Genomic DNA, 16520 nt, shown 5'->3' on the forward strand with positions numbered 1-16520 from the left:
CACACACACACACACACACACACACACCCCAACCATACACTATATGCTATAGTTATCATGGACAAAATATTGTGACAGTATTGTATGATGAAGTCCTCTGTGTTTTCTACCCCTATCTTTAACACAACCCCCACCAAAGGTGCAAATGGGCAACCTGAACTTTTCATTGGGCCGAGTCCAGTACGACACACTCAGCCAGTCCACCTTCCCTCTGGAGGCCAAGATCGGCGTGGGCGTGGGAGCCTCCATTGTGGCCCTCATAGTGTTCATCATCGTGCTCATATACAGGTATGAAGCAGCAGGAGTTAGAATGGCTAACACAAGAACAAGAGTTGAGAGACAAACACATTTTCTTTATTAACTGTGGAAATATTCAAACTCATAATCCAATATGTGTGAATATTTGCCTTTGTTTGCAGATTCACTTTTTCACAATTGTCACTAAGAATGCTTTTGCTTCCTTAAAGTGAGCTTATAGACTTCTGTTTTTTTCTACTTGAAGAAACAGATGTCTATTATGTACCAATATAGTATATGCATTAAAGCGTGTATATTATGTACCAATATAGTATATGCATTAAAGAGTGAATGCATTAAACTAAATGCATTCACTAATTGGCAATATATTGTAGGTCACAAGCCCATTAGAAGTATCATAATCCCCTGAACCTTGACATGGGGATTTGCTGTTGTTGCTCTTTCTGGTGTGAATTACACTCAATCACAGGAGCCTGAAGTCCATCTGCTTCTTATTGAGCACAGTGGCAGCCAAGTCTGGGAATTAGGTGTCACCTCTCTTTTGTAACTTTCTCTCTCTTTCCCTCTCTTTCCCTCTCTTTGTGTGTGTGTGTGTGTGTGACTGACAGGAGAAAGAGTAAACAGGCCCTGAGAGATTATAAGAAGGTTCAGATCCAGCTGGAGAATCTGGAGACCAGCGTGCGTGACCGCTGCAAGAAGGAGTTCACGGGTGAGCAAGGAGAAAGGGGGAGGGAGGGATGGATGGATGGATGGAGGGAAGAAGGGAGGGATGGAGGGAGGGGAGCAAATATGAAAAGGAGCTGAAGACGGGGGGAATGTTTTTGATAATGGCTTCAGATGAAAGAACGGGACACCAAAGGAAAATAAAAAAGGACATTTTGAAGGATTTTAAACTTTGAGCACTCCCTCAGTGGAAATGTATTTGTGTGTCTTTCTAGATATTAGGGGGATCGGTTTTATTTTCTTAAAAATGTCATGTCTCAATGAAATGAGCTCACATATTAATCCTCACATAAATCTGGTGTAACTTTCAGTTGACTCAGAGGTTAGCTGAAACGGAGTGTGAAACTGTATTAACACAGTCACCAGATTTGGAGTTGGACATTTTCAATCTTTTCACACATGACCTTTCCACATCAACACACTGCCTGGACTTGACCCCTGACCTTTAACCCTCTACGCTCTCCTCGATCCGTCTACAGATCTGATGACTGAGATGATGGACATGTCCAGTGATCTGGTGGGATCAGGAATCCCGTTCCTGGACTACCGGAGGTACGCAGAGCGGATCTTCTTCCCGGGCCACCGAGAGTCGCCCCTGCGCCGAGACCTGGACGTGCAGGAGTGTCGCCGGGCAACCGTGGAGCAGGGCCTGGTGCAGCTCTCCAACCTGCTCAACAGCAAACTCTTCCTCACCAAGGTAACGCTGCTCTGCTCTGTTGCCACGGTGACCCAGTGTGCATCTTTAGCTCGAGGACACCGTGTCCTCGCTCTGACCGAAGAGGTCAAGTCGGTTTTAGAAGCAATGTTTCAAGACAAACAGGAACTGGGATGGCAAGAGAGGCTAGCAACCCTGGTGTTGTGGCACATTTCCTTTCTCTCTGTCATATAATCCCTTGGATGTAGTTGCACTATTCTGAGACCTTGTGAATTGAACCCAGGGACAAATAAAGTTTTTTCAAATTGAAGTGAATCCAATCCCATACTAGCCTGACGAGCCAGACCCACATTAAAATGTAGGGTCTGGGTACTCACCGTTCGCAGTGCTCAGTCCGAGGGGCGGGATAATCAGTTGTCTTTCAAATTCCCTCTGCACGCAATAGGACAGCGGCACCGCTATGAGTCCCATGCGTTTCCCACCAGCGGAGCTAGTTGGCTAGTTCAAACGTTTGCCAACTTAATAAAAGCTTAACTCGTGTCACACTGTTCGCCAACAGCAACATCCAGCTTATTTGTTTTCAAGTAGCAGGGAATTCAAGCCAAACCGTTGCAACTCTGCCATCAATCATTATGTTAAGCCCACCTAACGAATCTATACACGATTTCATTGGCCTGATTAAGTTTCGATTTCTGGAGCTCACAAGCCAACGGAGAGTTGCTAGACTAGCCCTGGCAGCAAATGTAATTTGCTGCCGCTAGGGGCGCGTCTAGATTTCTAGGCTAATCCAATACTTCTTTCTGAGATCTTTTGTGAGACTCTCTTAGTCTATCATTCTCTTGTGTGAGATTAACTCCCATCTCCTGTCCGGTCCCATAGTTCATCCACACCCTGGAGAGCCAGCGGACATTCTCGCCGCGAGACCGAGCGTACGTGGCCTCGCTGCTGACCGTGGCGCTGCACGGCAAGCTGGAGTACTTCACCGACATCCTCAAAACACTCCTCAATGACCTGGTGGAGCAGTACGTGGCCAAGAACCCCAAACTTATGCTGAGGAGGTGAGGAGGTGGGAAGGGGCAGAGAAGTGTATTTATCTTTACGTAGGAGAATACGTTTCTGACTGTGTGTGTGTGTGTGTGTGGAGAGGTTGGAGAGAATCTGTGTGAGATTTCTCTGCATGTCCCATTGCAGTGTTTTGCTCCCCCTGTGGTGAAAGCGTTCTGCACTGCCTGTCAGACAACTTCTCATCTTTATGCTTTTGGATCTCATTCGTGTCTCCTGGGCAGAGCCAAAAGCCTTGACCGTTCTCTTTCTCCTTGCTTGTCTGGCAGGACGGAGACAGTGGTGGAGAAACTGCTGACGAACTGGATGTCCATCTGCCTTTACGCGTTCCTCCGGGTGAGATTCCGACAGTGGGAGGGGGGTTAGGAGGAGGGGGGAACGTGGAAATAAGCCAGAAGCTAAAAGTCCTGCTAGAACCGTAACTGTAACTGAGCCGGGACGGCGGCCATCGTCAACTCCCAAACAGCTGCCTAAGTAGCCCATCTGGTCGTGTAGTTAGGAACTAATAATCATAAAACTGCGAAAGGCTGCAGGATGTGTGTTTAGTGTGTGTTCATGCCTGCTAAGAAAATGCGCCCCTGCCAAACAGTTGTGCTCGTTTGTATCCTCATTCGCTCACTCGTGCCGTTTTTATTCTCCTTTGGCAGGACTCGGCAGGGGAGTCTCTCTACATGCTCTTCAGAGCCATCAAGCACCAGGTGGACAAAGGGCCAGTGGACGCCGTGACGGGCAAAGCCAAATACACCCTCAACGACAACCGGCTACTACGAGAGGACCTGGAGTACCGCACTCTGGTGAGGGCTCCTCTCTCGCTCTCCTTGTGATTTTTATGTTAAGTTTCTCCTGGGTTTTTTTTTTGTGTTTGAGAATTTATAAGGATTCAAGTCACCCTTTTATACAACGGCTTTGGAAAAGTATCAAAGTCTCACGTAGACTTTCTCACTTAGTCTCACTTATAGTTTCCAAACTCTAGCAAAGATTTTTGAGATGGAACGATTCCATTAACAAAATAATAAGTACATTTTAACGAAATTCTCTCTCTTTCTCTTTCTCTCTCTCTCTCTCTCTCCCCCTCTCTCTCCTCTGTCACTCTGTCTCTCTCTCATTCTCCCTCCCAGACAGTGAATGTATTAATGCAGGGCACGGGAACAAATGAGGCCCAGCCCGTCCCTGCCAAAGTCCTCGACTGTGACACCATCACCCAGGTGAAAGAGAAGATCCTGGACCAGGTCTACAAGAGCACATCCTTCTCCCACCGGCCCCACTCCGACTCCCTGGACCTGGGTGAGTCCACTGGCTATAGCCGCTGGTGTAAAGCACCAATGGCTAGAACTGTGTGGAACTTGAGTTGTCTTAAATGCACCATAGAGTTTGTCGTGGCACTCATCCTTTGACTTGCATTGTTTTCAGTACAGTGCCCCTGGAGGTTAAAAGTACTATTACTGGTTTTCATGATAACTTTACTGGATATCTTGGCAACAAAGAACAGAAGCTTTTTTGATATTACATCAAGACTCTCTCTCCCACTCACTTCCTGTCATTCTCCACTGTCCTGTCATTAAAGGCATAAAAAGCCCAAAAATATACTTAAAAAAAAAGATAGGTATTTCTTTACATTCTGATGCTATTTCCAGGTCCTTTTTAAATGTTTTAAACTTATGAAGCTACACATAGCCCCATGAAGTGCACTGGCAGGTCAGCTGAGAATGTGTTGAATGTCCGTGTAACATTATTGTGTTAAAGGGACACCAGGCAAGCCTGATGCTTTTTCTCTACAAAAGAAGCGTCTGCGTCTTCCGTCAAGGGTTTTCGCTGCTTCTTCGCCGGCTCTGCCATTATACACACGTTTGCAACAATCTCTAGCGTTTTGTTAGCCTGCCTCTGTGCTGTAAACTGATTCTGCTTCGGTCGGTGGGTAGGATACACCGAACTTGCAAGTGGGATATTCTTCCTAGGCAGTAGGGGCGGCCGAGAGAGCCTTAATTCGCCCCGTAATGAGTCATTTAACCATATACCGACTTACGAAGATGATAAATTAACACGAAAACGTTGCCTGGTGTCCCTTTAATAGCTATTGTTGTGTCCTTGTTTGGCTGTAGAATGGCGGTCAGGTGTGGCTGGCCACCTGATCCTCTCCGATGAAGACCTGACGTCTGTGGTGCAGGGCAACTGGAAGCGTCTCAACACACTGCAACATTACAAGGTGCAGTACAACAACAACCCCAGAGTACTCTTCCATGGCACACAGCCTCTTGCTTCCATATGACCTCCTTATAAAGACCACTGAGTTCAGTACTGTTAGAATTAATCTTGATCAAGTTTGCTCTTTTTTTGCTCTGCGTGTATGCTAACATGCAAATAAACAACTCTGTGTAGCAGAGCTTGTGCAAGAGCACTGTGCGAATCCATCCTTCTCTGTAGCTGTGCTGGGAGCTTGTGGGAGCTCTGCTGTATGCTGTATGGCCAGGCGCTTACGTGTTAGCTGTTAGGCACGTGAGGACCACTAGGGGGCAGCCCGCTCTGACCTCCTGTCTCTTCTCCTCAGGTTCCAGATGGAGCCACCGTGGCCTTGGTCCCACGGCACAGTAAACACATTCACCATGACAACCACGACTACGTGGCAGGAGAGAGTAAGTATTGAGATCATGCGCACACACACACACACACATACACACACTCACACTCACACTCACACTCACACTCACACTCACACTCAGATCCTGTTAAAACATCCACATGTGTCTGCATGGTCCTAGCTCTGTTCTACAGTGTTTTGACTTTTTGAATGCCCTGCTCCTGCCATTCTCTCTGAGCGTTATGCCGTCGGCATTCCCCCTCTGACTTGTGTCCTCTCTTCCTCCCTGAGCAGAGACCCCGATGCTGGAGGATGCGGACGAGGGCGGTGTGAGGCTCTGGCACCTGGTCAAGGCCAGCGAGGAGCCCGAGCTGCCCAAACACCGGCGAGGCAGCCTGAGGGAGAGGGAGAGGGCCAAGGCCATCCCTGAGATCTACCTCACACGCCTGCTCTCCATGAAGGTAGCGCACACGCACACGCGCACACACACACACACACACACACACCAAATAAGGATGTGTATTACTCAAACTTCTTGTCTTTTACTTTTTATTCCAAAACATCAGCTACAGTGAAACGATGTCTTCCCCACTCATACTGTGTGTGTGTGTGTGTGTGTGTTTAGGGAACACTCCAGAAGTTTGTGGACGATTTATTCACAGTGATTCTCAGCACTAGCCGGCCGGTGCCTCTGGCCGTCAAGTACTTCTTCGACCTTCTGGATGACCAGGCGGCGCACCACGGGATCGCCGACTCCGAGACCATCCACATCTGGAAAACCAACAGGTAGGGAAGGGAAAGAAAGAAAATTCCAGAAGGAGGTCTCCTCTTAAGCAATGCCTCCCGAAGCCGCCAGACGCCCCCAGGACTTTTCTTGTGTGTGGTTTTAATGCCTACCACATGTTTATTGCTTGAGTAACTGAATAATTGTGCTGTAAGAACCATATGTACTTCCAGCACGGAACATTGTGGAAAATCAGACCACTTTCCAATAGCAGAGTGAGAGAGAGAGAGATAAATGGTTCTTGTTTTTCTTTGTTCCCCCACGACAGTCTGCCACTGCGGTTCTGGATCAACATTGTGAAGAACCCTCAGTTCATCTTTGACGTCCAGGCGTCGGACCATGTGGACGCCGTGCTGTCGGTCATCTCCCAGACCTTCATGGACTCCTGCACCATCGCCGAGCACAAACTGGGCAGGGTGAGCAAAAAACAGGAGGAGAGGGAGGGAAGGAAAAAACGATTGATTGAATGAAAGGAACGAAGAAAAAGGGGGTGTGTGGAATGCCTTGGCCGAGTTTGGCCCCTTGTGGCTGGGCTAGACCGTCTGGCAGAGCAAACAGTAAAAACAAAGTTGTCTGTTACATCATCCTGGTGTCAACCAAGCAACATGCTTTTGCTGGGCACACACTGGACAGGGTGAGCGAGAGGATAGAGAAGGAGGGAGGGAGAGAAGGAGAGAAAGAGGGAGGGAGAGAAGGAGGGAGGGAAGAAAGGAAAGCAGTACCAGAGAGGGGTGTGAGACATGAGTTGAGGTGTTAAGAAGCATATGTGTGAAAGCTGCAGTCATTTCGGGATAGCTGGCTGTAATGTGGGACAGGATTGGGTGTGTGTGTGTGGGGGGCAAAGGTGTGAGGGGTGGAGTACAGCATGAAAGGCGGGTGATGAGGCGAGTATGTGGAAACGTTTGCACTCACTCACTCTTCTCCCTCTCCCTTGTCTTCTTCCTTTGTAACGGCTGGCTGAATAGGACTCGCCCATCAACAAACTGCTGTATGCCAGAGATATCCCGCGCTACAAGCAGATGGTGGAGAGGTGAGAAACACACACACACACACACACAGGTTTTACAGCCCCCATAGTCCTTTGATTTTACACCCCTCCATTCTTTGAGAGGAAGGAAATTCATGAAGCAAGAGATTTTATCCAGACACTTTTGGTTGTCACAGATGGGCCTTAACGGCAGGTTTGGAATGTGATGAAAGCCAAGCCGAAAGCTGAACTCATGACCTCCCAGTAAAGCGATTCACTTGAGGGCCTCGACTGTGTTCAGTGCACCTAGTCCTGCAGTCAACTCATTAGTGGACGTCTGTCTGTTGTCCTTTCTCTCTCTCCTCCACCTCCTGTAGATACTACGCTGATATCAGACAAACCATCTCAGCGAGTGACCAGGAGATGAACTCTGCCTTGGCTGAGCTTTCTAGGGTAACGCTCTTTATAGAATATTAATAGACTGCATGTGATTTTGTTCTCAGATTTGCTTCCAATTGTGTCATCTATGTGTCTATTGAACGTGATGTCAAATGGTATTAAACATGTATGAGACCTAGAGTAAATGTGACATTTTTCTTTCTCCAGAATTACTCGGGGGAGTTGAATTACCTGGTGGCTCTCCATGAGCTTTACAAGTATATCAACAAATACTACGATCAGGTGAGAGCAGGAGGACCAAGAGCATTATGAGAATGCACTGCTTTCCTTTTTGAGTTGTGAATTTATAGTGCATCAGCCTCTTATGCTTTATTACAACTTTCAAGCCCTCAATCTTTACACTTGCGTATGTCCTATAACTCTCTTAAACTTTTATCCTGTCCTGTATCGATTGATATCGATGTAGTAGTGATTGTTTGGCACTTCCATCCAAGTTAAGAGTTTTCCTGCTTGGGCGACTTTCTGTTGTGTTAGTTGAATAAGAGCCAGTCATGCTGTCATGAGGTAATGATGGTGTGGTTGTTGTAACGATGTCCATATCCCCTGATGCTCCCTCACAGATCATTGGAGCGTTGGAGGAGGACACCACTGCTCAGAAGATGCAGCTTGGCTACAGGCTACAGCAGATCGCCGCCGCCGTAGAAAACAAAGTGACCGACTTGTGACCGACCAGGAACAAGAGCGTGGGGAGCGTGGGAGAGAAAAGGGAGGGAGAGAGACAAAGCGTGGGGGGAAACAGACAAACAGGACACTAAAAAAAGACTCCCTGAAGAGAGGGCTTGGGGGAGGAGGGCCTTCACACTCACTCATTTGAAAACATTGAGGAGGCAAGTGGGGCGTTGTGTTGTGAATAAGTCGTCTGAAAACACAAGCCATGTGTGTGTGCCCTCGTTCTTTTGATGAAGGAGCAGAGGGACCGTTGGGCTTGCGTTACTGAAGTTATCACATTCCATGTTGTTCAAGTGCAAAGTGGCTTGAACGGACAAATAAATACAAATAATACTCATGAGGAGCGTTGTGGAAGCAATAGACAGACGTAGAAGCCTGTGGCCTCTTTGCCTGGTAAAGCTGAACACAAAGATCCTTCTTTGGGGTGGAGCAGGATCATGAAGTAGAATGGGCCATGGGCTGTGGCTACTGCCGGCTATGCACAGGAAAAGCACCGGTTCTGCGCTCACGCATGCTGGCCACAGCACAGGACACTACGCCACAAGCACTCACACGGTTTTTCTTTGGTCTGTCTGTGTGTGTGTGTGTGTGTGTGTGTTACACAAGAGAGGTTATGATTATATCCTTAACCACTTCTTGGGAGGACATGGACTTCCTGATCCTCTTTGACTGACCTTTGTTCTCTTGGAGCAGCTTCATTGGTATGGACCAAGTGGTGTGGACCTGCAGACTTGTCCAGACGTGGAGGCTGTGGACCACAGTGCTGTTGAGAGTCTGGCCTCTTGTGGCGATGATGAAAGTTGTATATTACATCATTTTGGTGTCAAGCAAGCAACATGCTTTTCCCATCTTTCTCTACCTCTCCCCTTTCTGCGTGTGTGTGTCTGTGTGTGTGTCTGTGTGTGTGTCTGTGTGTGTGTCTGTGTCTGTGTGCTTTTAGCTCCTGTCTCTCCCAGGATGTTTAATTCTGACATGAGGAAGCTGCATTTGGGCATTAGTTGTGTATACTTCCTATTCCTTTTCTGAATATCACTGGCAAACTAAAGAAGCTACCATAAATTATGATCTCTTGATGTTTTAATTATTTATTTATGTTTTAATGATAAGCCCTCTCCCTTCATCACCCACGATATCTGTCAACCAGCACATATCCGTCCACAGTACAGCTGAGCAAAGAGGTTGTTCCGGAATGTTCGTATCATAATCAAGAGGAAGGGCCTGGTCAGAGCCATATGGGCCTGGTCACACGTTACATGTTTTGTTTTGTTTCCATGTGGTACCATCAGAATTGAAAGCATTTCATGAACACTTCAGAGCTACTCCATAAGCCCTTGATGCCACTATGTGCAACACCAGAGAAGGGTCTGTGAAACAAACTGCTTTTAAACCTGTCAGTGTTTAAAAAAAAAAAAACAATGGTGCATTTGAAAGATGGTTTGATAGTTCACTGTGGAGTGTTTCATTTCTGTTTTTATTTTTTTTTCATGTATTTTCTTCTTTAGCTTTGCTGATATTGTTGTTAAGAGTCACTGTAAGGATGGTTATTATGAAAGATGAACTTATCAGACCGATAAACTGTCTGAAATCATTGTCATATGGTGTGGTTATGAAATCTGTATTTTTAACATTCCTCAATGTGGTTCCAGAATAAGACCAATCAAGTGATCATGTGTGACTTTTTTTTTTTTTTTTTTTAGTCATTTGTGTTGTATGGTACTTACCTATGAAGTCATACTGCCTTGTAATTATGGACGCGAATGTTGGGGGGGGGGGGGTGTGGATACATGATTTTGTGTTAATAATGTAGTTCTCTTTTTGAACACACGAGGACAGCAAAGACAGCAGAATCCATGACTGTCAGTGGAGGTCGAACACTACTGTCTACTTACGCACCTGTAGTTACATCATGTTAAAATTGAAAAAAAAAAAAAACGGTTTGCCCATAGTCCACACAGTCTGATGCATTTACGTATCCACGTAGATTGTTGATATATATATATATGAATACACTATAATACACCATGCGTGTGATGAGGTCTATAAGAAGCTGCTTGAGTAGGACATGTGGGTACGTGGAAAATAAAGGTTGTTATGGTTAACAACTGCACAATTTCTGTTAGCTCGGTCTCTGTGATTGAGATTCGCTGAGTATGATTTGTCACTGAAAAACTGTCCAGTTAAAGCTTACAAACTGACCAATCAGCTAGGGAATTAATTATTGTTCATTAGGTTGTAAAAAATTCGTCAGTGTAGAGCAGGCTCGTTTTCACGGCATTTTCTTTGTTAATATCCGTGTAAATATTGTTTTAACAGATCCTCATTGTAGCCCATTTACTTGTTTAATAAAATGCTGTCATGAAAAAAAAGATGCCTTCTCTTTTTGTTCTGTTTTTTTTGTTTGTTTGTTTTTACTCTTAGGCATAATGCTACATGACCTGGCATGTCAAGCAGTAGCCTATTTCATAAATCATATATGCAGATATGGATGGTAACCCACATATTCCCTACATGTTTGGGAAAGGTAGCGCCACATAAAGGCTATCTTAATCTTAATCACGCATAACTCATGCTTTAATTTAGGAGGAAAGGGATCTTTCAACGCCATGAGATACTAACTACAAGACTATAATAAGGATGTATCCAAATACAAACTAATTGTATACAATTGAACGCTGTGAAGACTTTCTGAAGAATTAATTTCCTGTCGTAGTAAAATCAAATAGAAGGAACCATTTTGTGAGTTTGCACAAAATACAAACAAAAATGTGGACACTAACTTCGGCTTGTCTTACAAACAGAGGAACATATCTCACTGGAACGTTGTTCGATGCCGGATTTAGAAATACGTGACAATATCCGTCACTACAACCAACAAAGTATCGCAGGATTTGTTCTCAAAATGGTATCGATAGTTAAAGTACAGTGAACAGCTCACGCCCCACTGCGGAACGCCGTTTGTAATCCTGCAAATGGTATCTTTTCTCAATCACATAAATCCAACAATTGCAGCCTACGCCTTAGAAAGAAGATAAAAACAGCTGCACACGCAAGGAGTATAGCTAGCATCGCTAGCAAAATAAATTCAGTTGTGCTAGCCAACTAGCTAGCTACGCAGAACAGGTAAGCTAACTTGTTAGCTATGTGGACAATTATCACTTAGTCGTTGGGTTATATAGATTGCATTAAACGTGCACATGCAATCCAAGCAATCAAATGTGCCGATGTCTTGTAATAACGTTTTAAATATTTACATTAAGTTTGCTAGTTGTAGACAGTGTGCATGGTCATTTGCGAAGCTAAGCTTGCTAAAAACTAGCTCTGCTTAGTCAATTTGAATGAATTTTGGTTACATATACTATGAAATGATAACGTATTGTCGACAGTAACTAGCAGACTATAATATTTTATGTGCAATCTAACGAGATTGTTATAGCACACATTTTGGACATGGTGATAAATGTCCACATGACATTGTTAGCTGGAACGGATTTGCTAAATGACGTTAACGTTAAAGTGATGTTGACAAGGCACACGAATGAGTTTATTTCTATGTTGTTCTCTCCATGGACTGCCAAGTTAATAAGTTTTAAAGATTTACTCCAGAAAATCCCTTCTATGGCGCCACTACATCATAAAATGATGTAACACCGTCCCCAGTCTAGTCATCAGTCTAATTAAATTGTGCCTGCGTTGGTTCTCTGGCTATATTATACGACGCACAAGCAGCGATTGGATGTCAATATTTACACGTACACTTATACGTACGTTTACCGGAAATACATGAAAAGCATAGACTCTACAATTGCACAGGCAGTGCAGCCACCATTATCAGTAACTCCATAGGCAGTGTCAGTCAGAGAGATTGACGTGCAAAGACTTCTTTGAGTGAAAGGTTTCTGCTATGCCTTTGACCTGCCTTGAGCTGTGTCCTATTATTTGTGACGTTAATGATGGTACAGGAGTATGAAACTAATGAAGCCTAAATTGTACATTCAGCAAGTGATGGAGCCCTCAGAGCAGTCCGCGGCGGACCCCGAGGCCCAGGAGGTGAATCCAGTCTACCTTCAGCAGCTGCGGGAGCTGGACATCCCTGAGGAGGCTGCAAAACAGGTAGCCCACTGTTGGTTTGGAATAGATTAGATTAAACTTTATTGTCATTGTATTGTGCAGAGTACAAGTACAGAGACAACGAAACCAGTATCAGTTTGTACCAGTACATATCATCAGTACATGGTACATTTGTACCAGTACCAGTATACATTTTGCATGATACATTTCTGCCTTCCAGGCAGTTGATCTTGATGCGATTCGTGGACTGTGTAGGATGCCTTTAAGTCACTTTGTACAATAGTGACTGATAATTATCTGACCTTCACCGTTTTTCATTCATTCATTCATTTCAGGCCCTGTTGCACACACGAAATGTGTCTGCAGAAGAGGCCGCCATGTACTACTTCAACAAGCTGGAGAATGAGGTGACATAGCCGATGCAGGTACACTATGAAACAGCACTTCTTCTGCCTGTGCGCCAAGCATATTTCAATGTTTCCTGCCCCTTTGTTTTCAGGAGGAAGGGGATGAGGATCTGATGTTCAAAATGGTGTTTGTAGTAAACATGGATCTGTCGATGGGTGTCGGCAAGGTACTGGCAATCAGTGGTTTTATTTTTAAATTCTCAGAAGCTTCTCCCCTCAGAAGTGTGCAGTAGTGTGTTTCACAGAGCAGTTTGGGATCACAGGAAACGTTTCTGACGCTAAGTAAAATCTTCAAAGATGTTCAAATTATTTGTGCACAATAATTGAATTCAATGACCGCACAAACTGAATGGCCTACAGGAATATGGACCGTAACTTATCACATAAGACACATTGTACTTAATTATCTTCTATCTATCCATCCATCTGTATTAGAAGTCTCATGGATGTGTTGAGATCGAGGTTGGCTTAAGAATTTGGCATGGACAACTTAAAGCACCAATGCTGTATGTCTTAATGACTTATGACACCTTTGGATAGAAACTAAAGATGACCTTTCTGTTTGTTTGAAGGTGGCAGCCCAGGTTGGTCATGCTGCTGTGGGCTTGTACCAGGCCATGCAGGAGAAGAACAGCTGGAGGGAGATGGCCTGGAAATGGGACCATTCTGGGTAAGAGCACTTCAGATATGTTCCACTGACACCTCGTTGTTTCGTATTGGCACAATGCTTATGCGCCCAGAGCGCCTCGCGTGTTGTGCACCTCACGTTTTTGCAAAGACACTTCCAAGTGTCTCCGATTAAAAGTATATCTCAAAGCGGAAAGGCGCCCGACGTCATTCACGTTTTTATGAAAACTTATACGGCTCTTCACAATGCAAGTAGAACGCTCCATTGACTCGAATGAGATTTCCCAAAGTTCTAGAGGTCATTATTTTCTACTAGAGGAGTAGTGTAGAATAGAATAGATGAGTCTTTCGGATTCAAACGAAAATGGAGTAGTGTGGATGTAGCGTGCCTGTGTGAAATGCCGCAAGAAAACTGGGTAATTTACACTTTCCAACTCGGGCCACAGATTTACAAGTCTGATGGAAAGGGCCATTACTTTGTAGCCTGGAAAATCCAGACCCTGATAATCTAGAAAGATTAAGGGTCTGGCAAAGAACAATGTAATGGCCCAACTCGAGGGGCGGCAACAAGCATGCATTTAAAAATCTCACTGCAAGCAATTGGATAACACTAGACCATGCTTACTCTGAATGATTTCGGACTTCGACGCAATTGGATAACACTACGACCAATATGTACTGTCCTCCAACGTTGCAGCGCTGTCTTCATCAGTTTAGCTGGTTTCCCAGAATGTTGGGGTAAAAGTAACGTGCATCATTGCTCTTTGCCAGAGTGTCTCGCAGAGACAATCCCATTGTGCTCTCGCGAGAACTCTGGATTTCCAGGGTAATTACTTTGCCAAATTGTAAAAAAAATAGTATACATTTTCTGTGAACATACAGTATACACAACTGACTGTGTATGTGCAGGCTGCCAGAGGCATTTCGCAGACAGCAATTAGTATATCTCACCTTGACCCCAATGTAGGGGAACCATAAAGTGCCAATGGCCACTGTGGTCTGTAATTGCAAAACTATTACATCAGATTTTATAGTGACTGTGATCAGAAAAACTACTTTGCCATACTGGCACAGACACCCCGGGACTCGCAGTGTTATCTATGTATGGCGCTGGAAAAAATGATTGATATTAACAGTGTCACACATCGGATACAGTCTACTATTTCCTAGTTATTATATTTTTTAATGCTGTACAGTGTTTAGAGCATGTATAGATGTAGTGTGTCACAAGCAATCTGTTTTTGTTGCTACGTTTGGCTAAAAGTTGTTTGTGTCTGTCGTTTTGCAGAGCTAAGAAGGTGGTGTTGCAGGGATCTAATATGGCACACCTGCTGGAACTCCAGGCCTTGGCAATGAGTCTTAATTTGCCGACATACCTAGTACAGGATGCAGGACTGACTCAGGTTAGAAACTCATTACTCACCTAAATGTATCCACCAATATGTCTTAGGAGAATGACTGTGTTGCCTTAATTTGGTTTATATTGTATGCTTAGGTGGAGTCAGGCTCTCGAACCGTCCTGGCCATCATCGGAGAAGAGGAGATGGTCAACAACGTCACCGGAAGTCTAAAACTCCTTTGAGCACGGACCTCGAGGATGCTGTGAAAATGAATGGCTATGCAGTACCACTTTTAACCACTGGGGGGCGGCATAGCCTCACAACAGCAAGTCTTGGCATGCAAGCGTTATAAAACAGCCCATTTTCAAAAAAAGAATGCAAAGATTCCGAGGACACCATCCTCCCTAACATACACATATAGTGCAAAGACAAACACTTATTATTTGTTTCCTTTCCGTGTCATTGATAAGAACGATGGAAAGGCGGGTCAATCCGCGGGAGCGATGGCGATATCTTAGGTTTTCTTGAGGCGCCATATGTCTACGTAAGAGACAAAGTTTGCACGCCTGAGTTTAGAATTGATGAGAAAAGAGAACAAGGTGATAAGAACGATGGCCATAGTAAAGGGAATATCATGATTGTTGTGAAACTAAATTCCATGACTAGTCTTATTTCAACACCAATTTCTGACCAGCGTTCCATGATGAGGAAGTCTTATAATAGGACCCCGTTTTTTTGGTGATCTTCAAGCCAAAGTAGTTTGCCGTTGACAAGATATCTTGTAAAATTAAGATTTTAGATGTAGGATAACAGTGTCCCTCTAATGTCTAATAAGAATACCACATCACTAAAGGGTTTTTTTTCCCCTTTACTGCTTCTTTGATGTTAAAATCAATGTATGTGTACTTTATGTAGCCTATGGTAGTGACATGCTCTCCCCAAGGATTCCCTTTAGCAACAACTAATGCATCAATGTAAAATTGGCCAGCTTTCCCATATGTATTGTGCAGTGCCATGTTTAATATTCCTCTGCAATTGTTGTTGGACTCTGTTACCTTAACTTTTTTTCTGCTTACGGGAAGAGGTCATCTTGACAGTGCAGTGCTCTTATCTGAAACAGGGGGGACTTTTTATTTGTTTCATAACATGCTCTTGATAGCTCTGTAACACTATTGCATATCTGAACCCTGTGCTCATTGTTATTAGGCATGGGGTAAAGTTGATGTTGTATGTTTACAAATGTGTCGTGTTCCTATTCTTCCTTAATTCAGAAAAATACTTGTAACGGTTTTAAGTGTGATAAATGGAGATAAGGAGTGTTAAAAACAAGACATGAACGAATCACAAGTCATGCTGTGTATTACGTTTTCTTCCATATATAGGTCTATACTAAATGCTATATGTAGAAATTCAATAATGATATGGCCACTGAGTGTTTTCTAGCTAAAAAAAAAAAATAGCACGATAAGACATGGTTTTGGGACATCACACTCTATCAGTAGCTGCAAAACAACTCAAGTTACAGTGGTGGGAGATTTTATGACCATGACATGGCTGTAGTTATAGTTGCCATGTGAATTGCACGGCCCTTCAAAAGTTGTGGCATTAGGCTTATTCAAATATATGCGCCGCTGCATAGACCTGGCTGAACATGGTGCATGCTGGACTTTTTACACAATGAAAACATGTTAATACATAATATGTCTGTGGATTGATATGATTTGACTTCTTCAATACATTGTTTAAATCCATCATGCATTATTTCAGTCAGAGCTGCATGAAGTCAAGTGAGCCACGTTTTAGAGTGACCTTTTATTGTGACCTGTGTAAGGTACACCTGTGCAATAATCATGCTGTTTCAACAGCATCATCATATGTCTCACCTGTCAGATGGCTTGATTATCGTAGCAAAGGTTAAGTGCTCAC

The 16520-nt window shown here is 44.2% G+C and overlaps 2 protein-coding genes across 3 annotated transcripts in view; both read left to right on the forward strand.

The window, feature by feature from the left end:
* Positions 1–9465, forward strand: part of plxnb1b (plexin b1b) — an 84833-nt gene extending 75368 nt beyond the window's left edge. Inside the window, 16 exon segments of the mRNA XM_048254249.1 lie at positions 140–288; positions 867–967; positions 1461–1678; positions 2516–2694; positions 2968–3034; positions 3346–3492; positions 3817–3982; positions 4798–4901; positions 5244–5328; positions 5565–5734; positions 5899–6059; positions 6326–6473; positions 7023–7087; positions 7402–7477; positions 7631–7705; positions 8044–9465. Coding sequence (XP_048110206.1) covers positions 140–288; positions 867–967; positions 1461–1678; positions 2516–2694; positions 2968–3034; positions 3346–3492; positions 3817–3982; positions 4798–4901; positions 5244–5328; positions 5565–5734; positions 5899–6059; positions 6326–6473; positions 7023–7087; positions 7402–7477; positions 7631–7705; positions 8044–8148 — 2016 coding nt within the window. The 3' untranslated portion in view covers positions 8149–9465.
* Positions 9466–10982: 1517 nt separating this feature from the next.
* Positions 10983–15945, forward strand: si:dkey-19e4.5 (UBA_like_SF and PTH2 domain-containing protein). 2 transcript variants are annotated; one of them, XM_048254251.1, is made up of 7 exons: positions 10983–11272; positions 12149–12262; positions 12556–12627; positions 12723–12794; positions 13200–13297; positions 14543–14657; positions 14750–15945. In XM_048254251.1, exons 2-7 carry the CDS (start codon positions 12155–12157, stop codon positions 14834–14836), a joined length of 552 nt encoding a protein of 183 aa, XP_048110208.1. In that variant the 5' UTR covers positions 10983–11272; positions 12149–12154; the 3' UTR covers positions 14837–15945. The 2 variants fall into 2 exon arrangements, with proteins under 2 accessions (XP_048110208.1, XP_048110207.1); XM_048254250.1 differs by having other exon boundaries at positions 10985–11272; positions 12720–12794.
* The last annotated feature ends 575 nt before the right edge of the window (positions 15946–16520 follow it).

This window comes from Alosa alosa, chromosome 10, assembly GCF_017589495.1.
Source record: "Alosa alosa isolate M-15738 ecotype Scorff River chromosome 10, AALO_Geno_1.1, whole genome shotgun sequence".
Classification (NCBI taxonomy): Eukaryota; Metazoa; Chordata; class Actinopteri; order Clupeiformes; family Clupeidae; genus Alosa; species Alosa alosa.